The sequence below is a fragment of the Electrophorus electricus genome, chromosome 4 (assembly GCF_041902795.1).
Source record: "Electrophorus electricus isolate QZ-2024a chromosome 4, ASM4190279v1, whole genome shotgun sequence".
NCBI classification, from domain to species: Eukaryota; Metazoa; Chordata; class Actinopteri; order Gymnotiformes; family Gymnotidae; genus Electrophorus; species Electrophorus electricus.
The window spans coordinates 23,716,749-23,734,139 of NC_137500.1; the positions used below are offsets into that span (position 1 = coordinate 23,716,749).

General features: G+C 42.3%; 2 protein-coding genes across 4 annotated transcripts; one reads left to right on the forward strand and one right to left on the reverse strand.

Moving 5' to 3' along the window:
• Positions 1-1,543: 1,543 nt before the first annotated feature.
• On the reverse strand, positions 1,544-12,074 carry dctn4 (dynactin 4). Of its 3 annotated transcripts, none has more exons than XM_027027332.3 (14): positions 11,893-12,074; positions 11,148-11,218; positions 10,832-11,010; positions 10,296-10,339; positions 9,296-9,403; positions 8,722-8,742; positions 8,073-8,146; positions 7,491-7,603; positions 5,851-5,960; positions 5,655-5,728; positions 5,496-5,550; positions 5,216-5,323; positions 3,649-3,746; positions 1,544-2,449 (listed from the first exon to the last, which is right to left on the reverse strand). In XM_027027332.3, the coding sequence occupies exons 1-14, from the start codon at positions 12,025-12,027 to the stop codon at positions 2,233-2,235; spliced, it is 1,407 nt and encodes a 468-aa protein (XP_026883133.2). In that variant the 5' UTR covers positions 12,028-12,074; the 3' UTR covers positions 1,544-2,232. The 3 variants fall into 3 exon arrangements, with proteins under 3 accessions (XP_026883133.2, XP_081568938.1, XP_026883134.2); XM_081712812.1 differs by having other exon boundaries at positions 10,832-11,051; positions 11,893-11,962; XM_027027333.3 differs by lacking the exon at positions 8,722-8,742 and having other exon boundaries at positions 11,893-12,073.
• Positions 12,075-13,493: 1,419 nt separating this feature from the next.
• On the forward strand, positions 13,494-16,657 carry gpx3 (glutathione peroxidase 3). Its single transcript, XM_027027321.3, has 5 exons — positions 13,494-13,652; positions 14,620-14,770; positions 14,997-15,114; positions 15,542-15,641; positions 15,915-16,657. The coding sequence occupies exons 1-5, from the start codon at positions 13,572-13,574 to the stop codon at positions 16,125-16,127; spliced, it is 663 nt and encodes a 220-aa protein (XP_026883122.1). The 5' UTR covers positions 13,494-13,571; the 3' UTR covers positions 16,128-16,657.
• Positions 16,658-17,391: the final 734 nt, after the last annotated feature.

The following is a 17,391-nucleotide window of genomic DNA, read 5'->3' on the forward strand; positions in this document are numbered from 1 at the left end:
AGCTCCATACAACTTGGAACTCGCACGATTTTCTCATTGGAGATGGGACTGAAAATGACTGTTTGCAAACACATGACGTACTGACAGCCATTACTCTCAAGAGTATGAGGGTGCGGTAAAGAACTTGTGTGGTCTGTGCTTCCTAGGATTGAGCTCTCCTGGACCGAGATTGACGTCATCATTACTGCGATCTGTTGGAGGCACGCCACCATCTTAGGGGTCACCGTCCTAAGTGCCCCCCCACCACATTCTCTTTGTTTACTCTTTCCCTAACTTATTATCTTTTCATTTGGAGGCTTCCATCACTTGCGATAGCCATAACCGCTGCTGTTTTCTGCATCTTATCTACCATCAGGATGTCTGGTGGGTTCACAGCTACTTGCTCAAACGCTCATGATAATGGAGATGTAGCGAATTTAAGACAGTTGGTTATCTGCAGCACAGCGACACAAGAGGAACACACAAGCAGGCTGCTCTGAGAGTGCAACAAAAAACAGAGCTGGCCAAAGATTTCGAAAGCCCATGGGTGTAAAAGTGCTGCTCTGGGAGTTGTTTCTGTAGGTCCAATCAGTGCAGACGGGAAAGATTGTGATTTTAGATCAGACCCAATCGTATCTCGGCATGGTTTTTGTTACTTGTACTCCTGAATGCACTCTACGCAAAGTCTGGGGTTTTGTGTTTAGTTCTCAGGAAAGATGTTTTTGAATCCCACCCCTCAGATCACAGCTCAGACAGGAAAGCACCCTGAAATTCCATAAACTGGCAACTTCAATAGACAAATCCTATTGTACTGTGTTGAGGATAAGGAGGTTAGAAAAGGTGTCTGGGGTGACCTTTAACCCTAGGTCCAAAGTCTGTGCCTTCAGAGAACATGCCTCTTAAGGAAGGCAAAAAAGCAGAGCATCTTTTACATTGTCTTTAACAACGACCTGCAGGATTCAAGCCTGTTTCCTCACTCTGCTCTCCCAAGTTACAAGACAGTACAGCAAAACAGATCTCTTTAGCAAAAGCTTCTTCTCTTTGGCAATGTTAGAAGGGCACCCACTTCATTTTGGTGCAATGCTGCCACCTACTGGCAGAGGCTGGAGATGACCAAGCATCACTGGCTGATAAAAGTGAAACCATCAAAGTGCAACTGCAGTACTGGGGCCCCACTGCCCTGGAGTGTCAAGGTTTATCTGTTATAGCACACCCAATACTGATCTCATTAAAGGGCTCATAGCAGATGAAGCAGAGAGAACTGTGTAAGGCAATTTTACACACTGGACCTAAAGTCATGTCAAGCAATATCCAAGCAATCTCCAGTTTCTATATAATTTCTAAACAAAAATATGTTCAGGTTATTTTAACAAAGTACTTCTATCAAGATTTTAATTATTTAAATGGTCACAGACTATATTTATGAAAGTGAGTGATGTTCATTCACATCAACTTGTTTGTAGTCATTGCTCTGATGACAATTCATGACAACATGCCAGTAATTAGACAGAAAGGTCCAAATAAGTATACTTGTATATAATAAATGAAACAACTTTCACAGTGATCCTTTATTCCTGGTTTTATTAGTGAACCACACTGAAGTTCTGCATTGATCTTTAATTGATCTCAACTTTAACACAATTACTGTTTCACCACTAGCTTTGTACAACAGGTTAGTATTCAGCTCCAAGGTAAAAGCAACAAATAGCTTACAGTACGTCTATCAAGAACATCACTGGAATAGGAGATCAGCACAGCGGCAGAGAGCATCTACTTTGACTTCATGTGGGTCTACGAGTGGGTGGCACTGTACAGAGTGTGGAGAAGCCTCAGCATGAGGGAGCCTTCCGGAGGTGTGGAAAAGCGAGCAGCATGCAGGAAAAGACTTGGGACAGGAGAACATGGACGGTGAGGACATGTAGGACACATCAGAGAAGCCTAACTGTGTGGGGAGTCTGAGTGTAGTGTGTGGAGATCTGCCAGCAGTTGCGAATGACTGATGGCATTTAGCACTTTAGGGAATTATTAGGTTCTATAAGAAATCAAGAGACTGTGATTAATAGAGGTCATTTTAATTCTACGCTCGGCTAATATGGGACAGGTGCTGAGTGGACCTGTTTTGGTCTGACTTTGCAGGCTAGCAGTGAGCCGAGGCTTATGTCTGCATGTATGCGCGCGCGTACTTGTGTGTGTATGTGTGTGTGTGTGTGTGTGTGTGTGTGTGTGTGTGTGTGTGTGTGTGTGTGTGTGTGTTCAGGCTACCAGTGGCCCAAGACTGATCTCCACATGGTGTGTGAGCCAGATGACCTCGCTGGGCGTGGCCCCACCCTCATCGCTGGGCCGGATGGGGGCGGCCAGGTTGCGGAAGTCGTGCCGCATCTTAATGGCAACAGTGACGTCACCCTCCTCGCGCTGGGGGACCACTTTGATGAAGAAGCCGATTTTATTGGACTTCCTGAAGGCAACAACGCTGCAGGGGGAGTGGCAGAGATTTAAACACACCCCCACACCCACCACTTATTGTTTCTCAACACTGGATACCAGATGTACAATGGTGCTCAAAGGGTTGGGAACCCTTTAGAATTTCTAGTTTCTATATTTCTGCATAAATCTGACTTTAAAACTTCAGATTGTCACACAAGTCCTAAAAGTAGATGAATAGAACCAAATCAAACAAATGAGACAAATATATTACTTATTTATTGAGGAAAATTAATATTACATATCTGTGAGTGACAAAAGTATGTGAACCTTTAGAATTAGCAGGTCATTTGAAGACGAAATTTGCATCAGGTTTTGTCAATCATCCAATAGGGTAACAATCAGGTATGAGTAGGCACTCTAGCCAAGTCTGATCACAGGTTTGTGGAAGTGTATCGTGGCACCTCAGAAGAGTTGTTGATGCTCATCAGGCTGGAAAAGGTTACAAAACCTTTTGTCTGGGTTTGCAGGCATGTGGTGGGACCAAGGCTTATGTCTTAAGGGTTTGGATTCCACCAATCCAGTCAGACAGATTGTGTATAAATGGAGGAAACTCAAGACCATCATAACAGTCCCCAGGAGTGGACGACCAACAAAGCTTACGCCAAGAGCAAGGCGTGTAATAGTCTCGCGAGATCACAACGAAACCCAAGGTAACGTCTAAGGAACCAAATGCCTTTTGCGTGTTAGCTGAGGTTAATGTTCACAAGTCCATCATCAGGAGAAGACTGAACAACAATGGTTGCCGCTCTGCAGTTTGCTAAAGATCACACAGAACAATGTTTTGTGGATGGATGAGGACAAAACAGATCTTTTTGGTTTAAATGTTTAGTTGCAGTTATTGCTGCAAAAGGGGGTCATACCAGATACTGAAAGCAAAGGTTCACATACTTTTACCACTCAGATATGTAATATTGGATCATTTTCATTAATAAATAAACAGTCCATTTTTGTCTCATTTGCTTGATTTACTACTACTTTCAGGACTTGTGTGACAATCTGAAAAAGTTTTAAGTCAAATTTATACAGAAATATAGATATTTCCAAGTTCACAAACTTTCAAGCACCACTGTAGGCTTCTTCGATAAACCTCGATCACAAAGGCAGAGGCATGCATGCATGCTAAAATGGTGTGGTATTTGAGTGTTGGGTCTTGTTCCCGTGTGGTATTTGAGTAGTGCTTCTTACTCGGGGTCATCCTGGAAGTCCTGTGGCTCAGCCAGCTCATCATATTCTGCAGCTGCATCCTTCCCTGCTAGGACCAGTTCCTTCGCTGGCACCATAACCTGTGCGCACGAGCGTGCACCCCCCCCCCCCACACACACACATACATACACACACACACACACACTACTGTTAACCAACGCACCATGTTTAGCACCACTACCATTTTGCTCACTTCTACCCAGGAACACACAAACACAATCAGCAAACCATGTTCACCATCACTGCACTCGTTACTGATAGGCCTGTTCAGCACTGCTATGTCATTCTCTTTCTCTCTCTCACACACACACACACACACACACACACACACACACACACACACACACACACACACACACACTTGATATGGACATTAGCAGCAACTAAAGTAAGAATTTCTTGACTACAACTGGGCAAATGTCTCAGAACAAATGTGCTGTCGGGCCAGAGCACGCAATGCAGGCTCTCCTGTAGCTGAAGGCCGTCTGGTGCAGACTGGGCGCCAGGCCCTGAGGCCCAGGTTCTGCTTTCCTGAGAGAACCCTGCTGCTCTGGACTGGGAGGGACTCTTGGGTCGGACGGCCCCAAAGCGCACCTCTTCTGCAGTTATCTTTTCCCAGATTCTCATCCAACGATCTCCTGTGCAGGAGATTCGAGGCTCTGTACAGTGTTTTTTCTCCACTCGAGTCTGGCTCCAGGGCATGATTGGCTGTTCCCGCAGGAGTAGGCACAGCGGCAGGAAAACGGCTTCCTTTGGGTCATGAGCGTTCTACCCCACACACCGAGCTAAGGGAGCAAACGTCGTCTCTCTGCTTTTTCTGCTCAGTGTCACCTGCCAGAGGGCACCACTCTAATGGTAACTCTGGTAGTAGTTTCTTGCCCACTTTCCATGAGTTAAGCTCTTGGAGGTAGTTGCTTATAACCATTCCCCACTCTCAGCGGAGATTAAAAGGCAGTCAAGCTTTTTTCTGCATCAACCTCCAAATTATGGAACAGCTTACCTAGTTTTAAAAGATTGTCACCCATGGTAGACATTATTAAACCAAGCCTTAAAAAAATACTTATTTTCCCTGAGTCTTCAGCTGCCTAGAAGCATTTCCAATAGGTGTGAAATCTGACCTATACTAAATTCACTATCTACCAGCTCTCTTACAGGCAAGCAGACACATTGTTTAATTTTTGTTCCTATGGTATGGTACATTTTATACAGTCACAACAGACAATTCTCAGATTTTGCAGGAGGAAAGTTTTGCCCTCTGATATTTACGTTATGGCATTAGGATAATTATGATGTATTCACTTTCTCTTTTCTCCTCTACATAGCTTAATTTTTTGGGGGTGCTCATCTTTCGGCCCCTCCTGAAGTCAACGGTAATGAAAATTAGACTTTGCTGGCTAGTGTTTATACCTCGTGTGGTGGCTGAGTCTTCTACACTTTCACATGCAGCCTAACTTGACCTGCTATAACCCTACTAAAGCTTTAGTACCCATAATTCCATTGCTTTCAGCAGGCTCAGCAGCCGTGCCAGTAAAGGAGAACGTGCCGTCACCTTGGCCGTGCTGTTGACGTCATCGTGGTCTGCCTCCTCGCAGGTGAACAGGCTGACGTGGGTGATGCTCTCCACTGGGTTGGTCAGGGTTAGTAGCACCTGAGACTCCTGCCAAGCAAACAGTGGGAGAGAAAAACACATGCGCACACCATTAGTGGTGCAAGAATGATTGTTAAGCCTCATCACGACATGGTGCGCATGTCAATCCAGCACGGCATTCACGTCAACCGACCGCCGTAACATAATTCTAGTCATGGTGCTGGTCAGGACGAGCGCTTGCCTTCATGTGACGGAGGTTTGGAATGGACATGATTCTCACTTCAGGGATGTAGCTCCTGCCAAGCCAAATGTCATCATTACTGACTGCAGGCACAAATCACTGTTTGTGCAAAACATGAAAACCAGCAGGACCGCAACGAGACAAAGGGGATTTACTCACACTGCAACCAGCTGGATTTTGAACTTGATTGACGTCGGGTTGAACTCCGGCTTGCTCAGATTGTGCTCACATTTCTGACAAAGAGGACATGCAGCTGTTATAAGGCGCATTGAATTTATTTCCTTCTATTCATAAGCATATGTGCAAGTGTGTTTGTGAGGAGTGTGTGCAAGAGAAAGCATGTGTGTGTACAGACCCTGCAACGCAATGAGCGTTTCATTAGCAAGTGCTTGTGTTTGGGATGCAGCTGAGAGGCTCCCGCAGGTTGGAAATCTGGCAGGAGCAGCCTCTGGCGAAGTGTCGTCACTACACACGCACACACACGCACACACACGCACACGCACACGAGTAAGACTGAGTCTAGTCTGTACAATCTGAAACTTATAAATGTTAATTTCAGTTGTATTTCTATATTTTGTGGCATACCAAGACCACCCAGAAGTGCTTAGTGGTTCAGATTAAACTGACTGGTTCAGATTACCATGTAGGTAAGCCCTAGTGACATTTAACCACCCCGTCATGTGCTTTAGGAGGTGGGATTCAGCAGCCACTGTAATGAACTCGAAGCAGAGATGGCAAAATGTCAGTTTTTCGAATGCTACCCTATATTGAAACCTATCTGATATTTTTCCAGTAAAAACCACTGGGGAACTGTGTTGTTTCAGTTGTTTTGTGTGTGATATATTACATATGCTATTTTATAGATGTCATGCAATACAAAAATACAAATACAGATACAAAAATAACTAAAACGATAAGGTTTTGTTTAAAAGACTAAAGCATTTAATTTAATCTCTCGCTTACTGAATACTGTACTCACTCCTACCCTCCCTTCTTCTCTCCCACATTCAGACTAGCTGTCTCTACTTAGTACGGCTTCCTCACTCCCTCATGCAATACGGAAATTTACACTATAGTTCACCATTCTTCTTACTGAATGCAACTAATTCCACATCAACTTTATAATAACCTAAAAATGGTTCTTGTGAGTTTCTTGTAAATCGCTGTTCTACCCGCTACACACTAAACACACTTCAGGCACTGACTGAGTAGACATAGAGAGACTGCCAGTTCCACAAGTCTCTCTTCACTCGACCTCTGCTTAAAACCAACAGAAATTTGCCCTGATAATGTTTGCAAGGTTATTCATTATAGACAAAAAAAAGATTTACGCATAGTAAGTTGAAGTTAACTTATTCAAAATACTATCTACTTTAAAACTCTGCAGACTAACAAAAACAGCGTTTTTTTTCTATTTTTATGCAGTTTGAATATACTAAATCTAGAGAGTAATTTAACTTCATGAATTTAAAGAAGGCAAGAACTTAAGTCTGGTGGTTATTTCTCCTCTCTGCCTCCATTTCTGTCAGGTATTTGCTGTCTTTTCTCTTTTCCTTTACCTCGCAGTCAAATTGGAAACATCATCATTTGTTTTTTTAAAGAAGTGTAATGAACAAATCCCCGTTGGGCGTAGTGAACAGTGCTACAACAGTGCTATTTAGTCTCGTTTCAATGCTTTCACTAGATTGGAAGAAAACGCTACAGTTAAACTCTACAGTGATGTATGAGCTCTGCTCAAACTAGCCCAGCTGTTATCTTGTGACCTGCTAAAACTAACCAAGCTTTTGTCATGTGCTGCTGTGCTGTTTCCAGGCTTGATCTGTAACGGTATCAGACTGGATCCATTAAAGATGTCTTCACGGATATACAATCAGCATTTTTGCTGCATCGGACTGCTTTCCTGTTAGAGATGGCACTGATCTGATCCAAAATAATCGATGCCATCTCTAACAGGAAAGCTAGCCCCAAACTTGTTTGAGTATGGACAGCACCAACCTTCAGGGAGGCTGATCGGTCGGGTGTAGTAGTCTTCAGGTAGGGGCTCCACCTCATCCATGGCCTGTGCGGGGTCAATACTGACCTCCTTCTGCTCTTCTCCTTCCTTCAGACTACAACACCACACACAAAGACATACCCATGGACGGAAACGCACACAAACACACACGGATACACACACAAGCTTTTAGACTGCCCGATCACGACAGGATCCGTCAAACGTGAGAGATGTGAGTAAGTAAAGTGCGGATGAGTTTAGATCTCCCAGCACAAGGTTTAAGCCACAGCTAGGCCTCAGTGTCAGGATGTATGGTGCAATACACCTGTTTCTAATGGCTGACACAGGCAACACATCAAGATGTGCAAGACCAGGATGTAGGGTGAAGATATACAGTAACAAATGTTCCTCTGTATTAACAAGAACTATCATTTCAAGAACGACCAGTCCTGAAAGCCTGCCACCAAATTTTGTACAGGACATGCTGTCAAGTAAAAATATTTCCAATTACTAAATGATGTAATGTTTTTAAGGCCCAGGTCTCTGCTGCACAATAACACACCCATGACAAAACATATACTCACGATAAGCCATAGAGGGCGCTGATAGGCGCACCGGTTCTCTGCCGCTGGAGCCGGGTGCCCAGGCCATACTTCTCCTTCCACACAGAACCACAAACCATGTCATGCCAAACTAATCCATCGCAGTTCCAATCTCACTCAATCAATAAATGGACAGTGTGACCAAAGATAATCTGGCTAAGAACATATGAAAGCTGACAGCTAGTAACAGCATTTCTGTAATGGTTATATAATAGCTTTCAATAGTAATGATGTCAACCTTCTTAAGCTTGTATATTGAGAACTGTTATTGTTTTACCTCAGTTATTAGGCATAATCAGCAATGCTACACTGAATACAGCTACCTGCTCTAAAAGCAACAGAAAATAAGATAAGAAGCAATACTTAAATGCCTCCTGCCTTGTCATACAAAGAGCTCCTTTCAACATCACCCTCAAAACACAAAGCACCTAAATGTGCTTGTTAACAGTATGAAGGCTCATGTGATCGGCCAAGCCAATACGCAGCAGCTTGAGAGTGCTGAACTGAATGGAGGACAGAATGCCCTGAAGACTACATCCCATACTCCACAGAGAGAGAGAGAGAGAGAGTCAGTGTGTTAAACACAGACACACAGCATCACTGTCAGAGCTGGCGAATAATTCCCACTCACCACCACATGAATAGTGTGTTGCTGGTAGAGGGTGGGGGTGAGAGATGAACCAAAATATCAGCGTGCACAAGCAAAGGAACAAGAGAAAGAGAAAGCAGCAAGTGAAACAATCAGTAAGCAGCAGTTAAAGGCATACAGCAACACAGGACCTGCCCAGGTAATTAAGACAAAGGCGCTGTCACTAAATCAGGTGCACAGATCAATACAGGGTTAGAAATGAACCCACACAGTAGTTACAAGTGTTAATTAGAAAAAAAGATGAATGCTTAAGAGTCTCACATTAATTTACATTATGTTAATTTCACATCCTTAATAATAATAATAATAAATTGCAAAGCTGTGTAAAATTCAGAAGAGCTGTTTTAATGTTTTAGCATGTTAGCATGTGGGATTGTCATTAGTTTGCAAAACAAAAGATTGCAATGAAACTACAATACAAGCTTTTAACGAGCTCCTATAGGCTTAAAACCGACAGTGAAATTTTAGCTCTGTAGGAGTTAATTAAAAACAGGCGATTTTAACTTTTGCATTTTCTGGACAATGGGTGTGCTGGTGTTTTTGTGTGGGTGTGTACCGAGAAGGCCTGAGGCATGAAAGGACGTCTCCTGGCTAGTTTCTTCCTGTCTCTCTCCAGCTTCTCCCTCTGGGCCAGTTGCTGATAATACTCAATCAGCTTATTGATCTAGGCACCCAAAGGACAGAGCAAAACAGTGAGCATTTCAGGTTAGGACATAAGCCCATATATAAATACTTACTTCTTCATGTCTATACATTCTACAATAGGAATGTGAAAATATCATTTTTGCATCTTGTTGTTGTTATTATTTTGTTATTATTACTGAAGTCTGCTTGAGATTCATCCTGGTAACAAGCAGCTTTGTAGCTGCAGGGTTCTAGCCTTTCTTTCCCCCTTTCTCAAGTTTCTGCATGAACGGTTAAATATGTGTATTGACACTTATGCACCTTGTAACTCGATTGTTTATCCAGTAAGGCCTAATGAATAATGCACTTTTATGTATTGAGGTACTAATGAGTACTAATGAGATAAAGAGTTCTTTGTTTTCAATGGAAATGATTAGGGCTACTGTAAAAATTCAGGTCCTATCTATTACGTCCTTGAAAATCAGATAGAAACCAAGGTCTCCCAGACTTGTCATTTTAACAAATAATCTACAAAGCAATTTGCACTCTTTGCTGTCTGCTTTCTCCCCACTATGCATCAGAAATTAAGATCCACCACAGGAATTACACTGCTAATGATAAACAGATATAAAAGGTACAAGATACAATGACAAGTACAGCAAAGAGTAACACACTTTTTCACACTTTCCCAATTCTGGTACCATCATGATGCCACAGCTATCTGTGGTCTAAAAGCCAGGAGATAGCTCTCCCAATGCTGCATCCCAATGGGGGAAAGGGTCGGGGTCAGGATTAGTCTTCACTCATGGAGTAGTAGCAGAGGCTTTGACTCAGAGCACGAGCAGAGGTGGGAGGAGGCCAGTCTGAAACCTCCTGCCCCCCCCCCTCGTACCAGAGGAGTGCCTTCGTGGTGGCCAGGGTCTTGCACTTACCCTCTGAGTGTGAGGATTCTCTGGTTCCTGCCATCCTCCGCTGGCTATAGTACAGAAATGAAAAACAGAATTTCAGTATTTCTAACTCCTTTTACCCATCCCATAATGATTGCAGGATGCATGAATGCAATTGGTTTTCAAAGCCATGCCCCAGAACACACATGAAATAAATTTGCCAGTGTATGTATTTTGCAAATAAGTTGCATATTAGCTCATATTAAAAGAAGTGCATCAGCTATTTAAAAACTAATCTTTAATGTAGACAATTTCTTGGTTACAATGAATAAACCTTTGTACTCATTGGTAGTATGACAGTCTTTGCTTGCTCACACGCTATAATCTTTTACTGCTAACAGCAAAACAAGTACTTTTCAATATTTCTACCCTATTTATAACTTTAGGAAATATATAATTTTGCTTCATTAAAGTTAGCATGTTTAAATACTCAAATAGCAACAGATAAAAGATACAAAACCTAATGTGATGAGAGCATCTCCTTCCACTTTCTCAAGGCTGTCTGGGAGAAAAGGCCTTACCAACAGACTTGTCAGCCATGCCCACGTCTCGTGAAGTCCAGCGGCAGAACCCACATGCCAAGTAATAGGCCTTCTTCATGGTAGTCTTGGTCGGATCGTCGGGAAGCGGGGCAGGGATGTTGGTGGCACGTGTGGATAGGGTATGCATGCAACATGGGCAGTCAAAGCAGTTGGCACACCTATGAACATCGGCATCAAACAGCTGTCAGCGATGGCTTGACTACCGTGTATAAAGAAGAGACAAGCTGTCATTGCTGAGTTCTGAAGGCAGCAAAACGTTTTTAAAATTCTGAACCCATGAAAAATGAAAGTTTACCTGTTCTTTTTGAGCTTTGCCTCGGCTGAGGGCATGTTCTCTAAACAGCTGGGACAATAGTGCGAATCCACCTGCATAGACACAAAACAATCGATCTGAAGACATTGCCACTCGACAATTAGCTAACCTAGATAGACAGGATAACTCTCGTCTAAGTTAATTGAAACAGCAACTTGGAAACAAGAGCTAAGTGAAAAATTCGATAAATCAGGCTCTATTTCAAATATTTGTTGACCCTAACTTAGCAAGACATCACAAGCTGAGCTAGCTAACTGGCAAACTCAGTAGCTATCTTTTCGCCGGGTGTGGTGATGCTGGTCAACATCACAAGCTCGTTTTTGAACAATCAAAAATAGCTTGTTCACAAGCGAACATGTTTATTTAGATTATATTTTCGTCAAGTAATACGAATCGTTTTCTGTCGAAAACAAAAGTTTACGGGAATCATTTTCGAAAACAAACCAAATGTTACTTGAACGTTAGCTAGATAGCTAACTATGTAGCCATCATAGGCAATAAGACAATAAGAGGCCAAGTTACAACGGACAAATGTCAAGGCCAATCGGATAGCGAATTTCCTACATATTGTGAGAGTGACACATAAAGAAACCAATACAATAACAGGACAGTTCAAATGTAGGCGGGCCAAAGCTGACTTTGGCCGCTAGCTTTCAAATTAGCACGAGCCATAACAACCTCGTAAAGGCATCATTGTCGATCTGAAAACCTCAATCACAATACTTACTTCATGTGACACGCACTCCAGAGAACGTAATTCACTACAATATCGGCAAAAATACAATTGAGAAAGAGGAGCACGAATTTTCTTTTCACCACGAACAAGATAAACCACCCGCTCTGGCTGCAGAAGAGACGCCATCTCTGAATGAGGCCTTGTCGCCAAACAGCGATCACGTCCCGTTCTGTTGTCTTTCCCGCAGTCCAGATCCTATAGCGCCTCCTACTGGTTCGTGTCCTAAAAAAAGGTATTCAGTGTGCTTGCACAGTTACGTGGCATGTTTCGGCCGCGCAAAATACAACATAAATATCGTTCAAATATAACGTTATTACAACATATTGTGTATAGGGTACAGCATTTCTAGTCTCAGTCACACGTGCAGTGTCAGGAACCACATAAGCGAGTCTATCGTACTCCGAGCCGTGGCTCTTTGAGTATGTTTGGGGTAAAACGGAAAATGGTGTACATTTTTTAATGTTATTTATTTACCCAACTATAATCAGGAGTTTATTAAAGAAAAATAAAAAAGTGGCGTAGACTGTTTTATGTGCATTATCACAACCAGTTTACATTTGTTAGTTCAGTCCCGATAAAGCCGGTGTATGTGTGTGTGCGTGTGTATGTGAGTGACTGCGAGAGAGAGAGAGAGAGAGAGAGAGAGAGAGTATGAGAGCAATCCTACTTTAATACATTCAGTGAAGAATTATTATACTTGGCAAGCTTTTTATCAAGAACAATTTTATTAACACTTTTAATGGTAATGTATTAATGTACTTATATGTTTGTTTTTTGGAAAGAACACATCGTATGATGACTTAAGATCAGTCAGTGTAGTGGAATGATTTGTTCCATAAACATACGACGAGAACAGACTCAAGGTGTTGAAAGACGATAAAACAGGCTGAGCTCGCTAATGTCTCTTCTTTGGCAACACAAACCTTTTAAGCATTATTATTATTATTATTATTATTATTATTATTATTATTAATGCGTTATGCATGGTGGGGTTTAATTCATTCTCGCTCTAGCTAGCAAACGCACGCACGCACGACCCCTGAGGTACTATTGCTTATTGCTAATGTGTCACCGAAGAGACGTTGAAAGAATTGGCTAAGGTACCTTATATTTCCTAAATATATGCAACGTTTTAAATGCTATTTTAGCTCATTGTATTTGGCATGTCGGTTTACTGAAAGACTAGACCAGGAGTGCCCAAAGTCCAGTCCTGAATATCCATCACCTTGCGGAGTTAGGCCCAACCCTAGTCTTGCACACCTGTATCAGATAGCTCTATTAAGATGCTACCGAATTACTCAATTATCTTGATTAATTGAGTTAGATTAACTCTGCAAGACTTTAGATCTCCGGACTCGAACTTGAGCACATTTGGATTTGGCTCTCGTTGTTATTATTAATTTAATTTCAAATTAACCTAGAAATAATTGTTGGCATATTTTATATCAGGGAAAACAGACATTCAAAACCTTAGTAAACGTGAGTGAAACTGCTGAAATAACACTCATTAAGTGGATAAGGTTGGAAACATCAATCATGTTAGTTCCAAGACTACAAAAAGTGCGTCACGAGCTCCTGTGGTTTTTTTAGGAAGCGGGGAGTCGTATGAGTACAAAAGGACACATCATCTGGATGATTTAGAGACGCGGGCTAGAGCGAGTGTTCTCCCAATGGAGACTCAGAAGCAACTCTGGGTCTCTTTTCTGATCCTTGTGGGTTTTCTACAAGTTAATGGAGGATCCAATATGCAGGTATGGAAATGTCTAGGATAAACTGATGTTCAGAGTATTCTAATGAATGTTTAGTTAGCCACACTGAGTATAACTAATGGAATAGGTGTTGGAAATGGAGTGCTGATAGAGAAATATAATCGAAAACTAAATCTTATATAGCGAGTTAAGGGTTAAAATGGTTTTTTTAATACTACGTTGATTTCACGTTACAAAGCTTTTTCTCTTCGCCTTAGAATTATCATCTGACGACAGATGTACAATTTTGCGCGCATGATAACGGTGCAGCGACTGGTGCGCCACTGTACGTTGGCACAGTAGCTGTCTGAAAAAAAGGACTGCGTGACTAGAACGGGAACATACTATCAGTTTTCATGCCAACTATGTCCAGATAACGCAAACCTGCTCGAAGCCTCTTCGATTTTCGTACGTCTCTTACGTAAGAGGTGTTCTAACAAACATTTAAACGAGCATTTCTTGGCACTCCCCACCAATATGAACAGTTGACTTTATTTTTCAATAAGTCTTGTCTTTGTGAAATATAGGCTACCAGCCACCGCTGACCAGTTATTAGATATTTGTACCAATAATTGTTATCCAGAGGTGCATCTGTCCTTGCTCGGCTGGGACTGCTTGAGAATATTGACCAAAGGTTAGCCTATCGCAACGTTTGGATACGCCCTTTTATATTTATCTTGGATAAGGGTCATATGTGACTGGATTAATAAAACTCATTTTAACTGGAACATAATACTACAGTCGTCATTTGGTGTGTTTACGTCTGCCTCAAAGGATCTAGTTCATGAGATGTATACATTTAGAGCTTCAAAATATGAAATATTGTTCACTACTGGTTCCTACACCCAGAGGTGTGGAGGTAGTGAAGCTGCATAGAAAATAATGGGTCAGGGATGAAGTTTGTTGCTCTTAACTTATTTTATTATTATTATTTTTAATCCTGTTGGTGGAATGTCATGTTCTCTTACAGAGGTGTGATTACAATGTGAATGGCTCCATATTCGAATATGGGGCGAATGCTTTAAATAAGAGCCTGTACATTCCTCTGCATCAGTATGCTGGGAAGTACATCCTCATCGTAAATGTGGCCACTTTCTGAGGACTCACCTTCCAGTATGTGGGTAAGTGCAACTAGGAATGTCTTTCAAAAACCACAAGAGCCTCAACAAGAATGTCAGGCCTGTTTCCATGCCGATATTTAAGATAGATAAAATGTTCTGTAAGTGTTTGATCTTGAGACTCCCTTTGTGGGGTGGTTATAGTAATAGAAAAATGACCAAACTGAAAAGCACAAGACCTAGTCTTTTCCCACATGTCCATCTGATGCTGTCCTCATGTCCCTTTCAGAACTGAATGCACTTCATGATGAACTGAAAGACTTGGGATTCACCATTCTCGGATTTCCTTGCAACCAATTCGGGCTTCAAGAGCCAGGGAACAACCATGAAATCTTGCCAACTCTAAAGTGAGTAGCTTTAAACGTAAGTTGGCGTGAAGGGACAATTCATGACTCCCAACTGAAATGCCCTGCACCATCAGTCAGTTAGCAGTCTTTAATCACAAAAGGCAGGTCACTGACAGGAAGGTCATTTTAACAGCCATGTGTCATTGCAGAAGCTGGTCATCTCACTCACTCCATCCTGTCTAAGCCCTGTTGAGTTCTTCACTCATCACGTCATGGTTAGATGACATTCCAGGTTATCTTGCAGCTAATGCTGTTCTTAGCATAAGGAGATGCTTAGTTTAATTACATTCTGATGTTGCTTTAGGTTCAACTGGGCTGTGCTGACCAACATGGCATTCTAAGGGCCAGATTTTCAGGGCTAGGAGTAGTCTGTTTACCAAGACACACCTTTTAACACTTCAGCAAGGCATTTGTCTGACTTTTACAGGTACGTGAGACCAGGCAATGGGTTTGTTCCAAACTTCCAGCTCTTCGAAAGAGGTGATGTGAATGGGTTAAACGAGCAAAAGCTTTTCACCTTCCTGAAGGTAAAAGGAAACCTGAAAACCGAGTCTTAACCGCATTCAATTTCACATGACTCATGTCCTTTAATAACCATTTCAGTGAAAAGCCATTAGAGCACAACTATGGATGTCCATTCACACAGGAATTTAACTCGTCCATTAGTGTGGGTTAGAAGTTAATTCTTTGTGTTAAGATGTAGAATCATGGCTTTACTGTACCTGAAACCAAAGCTGTCAGATCAAATACAAGTTAAATTAAGATGGGATTAACATAATCCTTCTCTTGACCCCTTTAAGAGTGCCTGCCCACCTGTGGGTGACAGCTTTGGAAACCCCAGCAAGAGACTGTTCTGGGAGCCCTTGAAGATCAATGACATCAAGTGGAACTTTGAAAAGTTTCTGGTGGCTCCGGATGGGAAGCCTGTGATGAGGTGGTTTCCCAGGGTGAATGTTTCTGAAGTCCGAGCTGACATCTTAAAACACCTCCGTCAGCAGTATTCCAAACACTAATCGACTCCTGAATTGTGATTGTTTTTTACAATGGCTCCATAGAAGTCCTACCCTATCAAAGTAGTTGATGTCAGTTTAAGGGAAATTGTATTTAAATATAAACCAAGTGTTCTAGATCAGTATTCTTTACTACTGGTGCTGGAGGCCCACAGAATGGAGCAGTTCACTTTCTTCCCTAATCCCACCTGATTTTATAAAGGGCTCGAGAATGATCTAACTGTCTTAAGTTTGTAGGGAAAATGCTAAACTGCACAGTGCAGTGGCTCTCCAGCATTGGCACGTGACTGATGCTGCTTCATGCAGAATGTTCATGGAGCAGGGTGCACTGGTGGATCTGGAGACTGGTGTTTCATGAAGGTGAGGTTTTAAAGCAGACCCTCTGCAAAACCTGACTGGAGGCTGGGTGACCCAGAGCGGTCTTTTAGTGCATTCAGGCTGCTCTGAGTCTCTGGCACACCCACTCTCCTGAGACATCTGCCAGCCCTGCTCAAGTCTGTGTGGGTGTCTGATCAATAAAGCATTCAGCATAAGCTGCTGGGTTCTGTCCTCTTTTTTGCCTTCTCTGAAAATGTCTTCATCATGGAGGGACCTTTCACCATCTGAAGTACAGAAGTTTGAGACACAAAGCTGATTTGGCAGTTTTCCAAGTGTTCAAGCAAGGGTCCTTTTTTATTTCCTGTTTCAGGAGATCCACCTGCCCTAAAGACTTTATTTCCAACCATGCCATAGCCCTCAGATGAACTGGGTTCTGAACAGCTGGATCAAACGAGGTTTTGAGTGGCAGGGTCTGAACTGTAGTAGTATCCTTTCAGCATTGGAGGAACACTTCAGCAGGAATAAAGGAACACTAGTCTAAATGGTCCCCTCAGGTTTTGGGTTTGTTTTTTTGTCAGTAACATTTAATGCTTTTGTGTGAGGCATTCCATCAGATTTGTTAGCAGGGTTCCCCTCACTGTATTATAGGCGGGGCAGTACAGTAAGCCCATTCCATCCACAGACATACCCCTCTGTACTGCAAATTAACTTTTTATTTTGAGGGAGACAGATATACACCAATTCTACCCAACTTGCTGCTTAAAATATGAATCAACTTTAATACAAATGATCATGTAACACATTCTGAAGTAGTGTGGCCTAGAATCTGCATACTCAAGTCAACCTTGTTAAAGAATGCTAAGAGTTGCTATAGAAACTAATGCTGGGTCAGCTGAAGGATGTAATGAACATAGTGGATGCATCCATCTCTGGTAAACAGAGGTGGTAG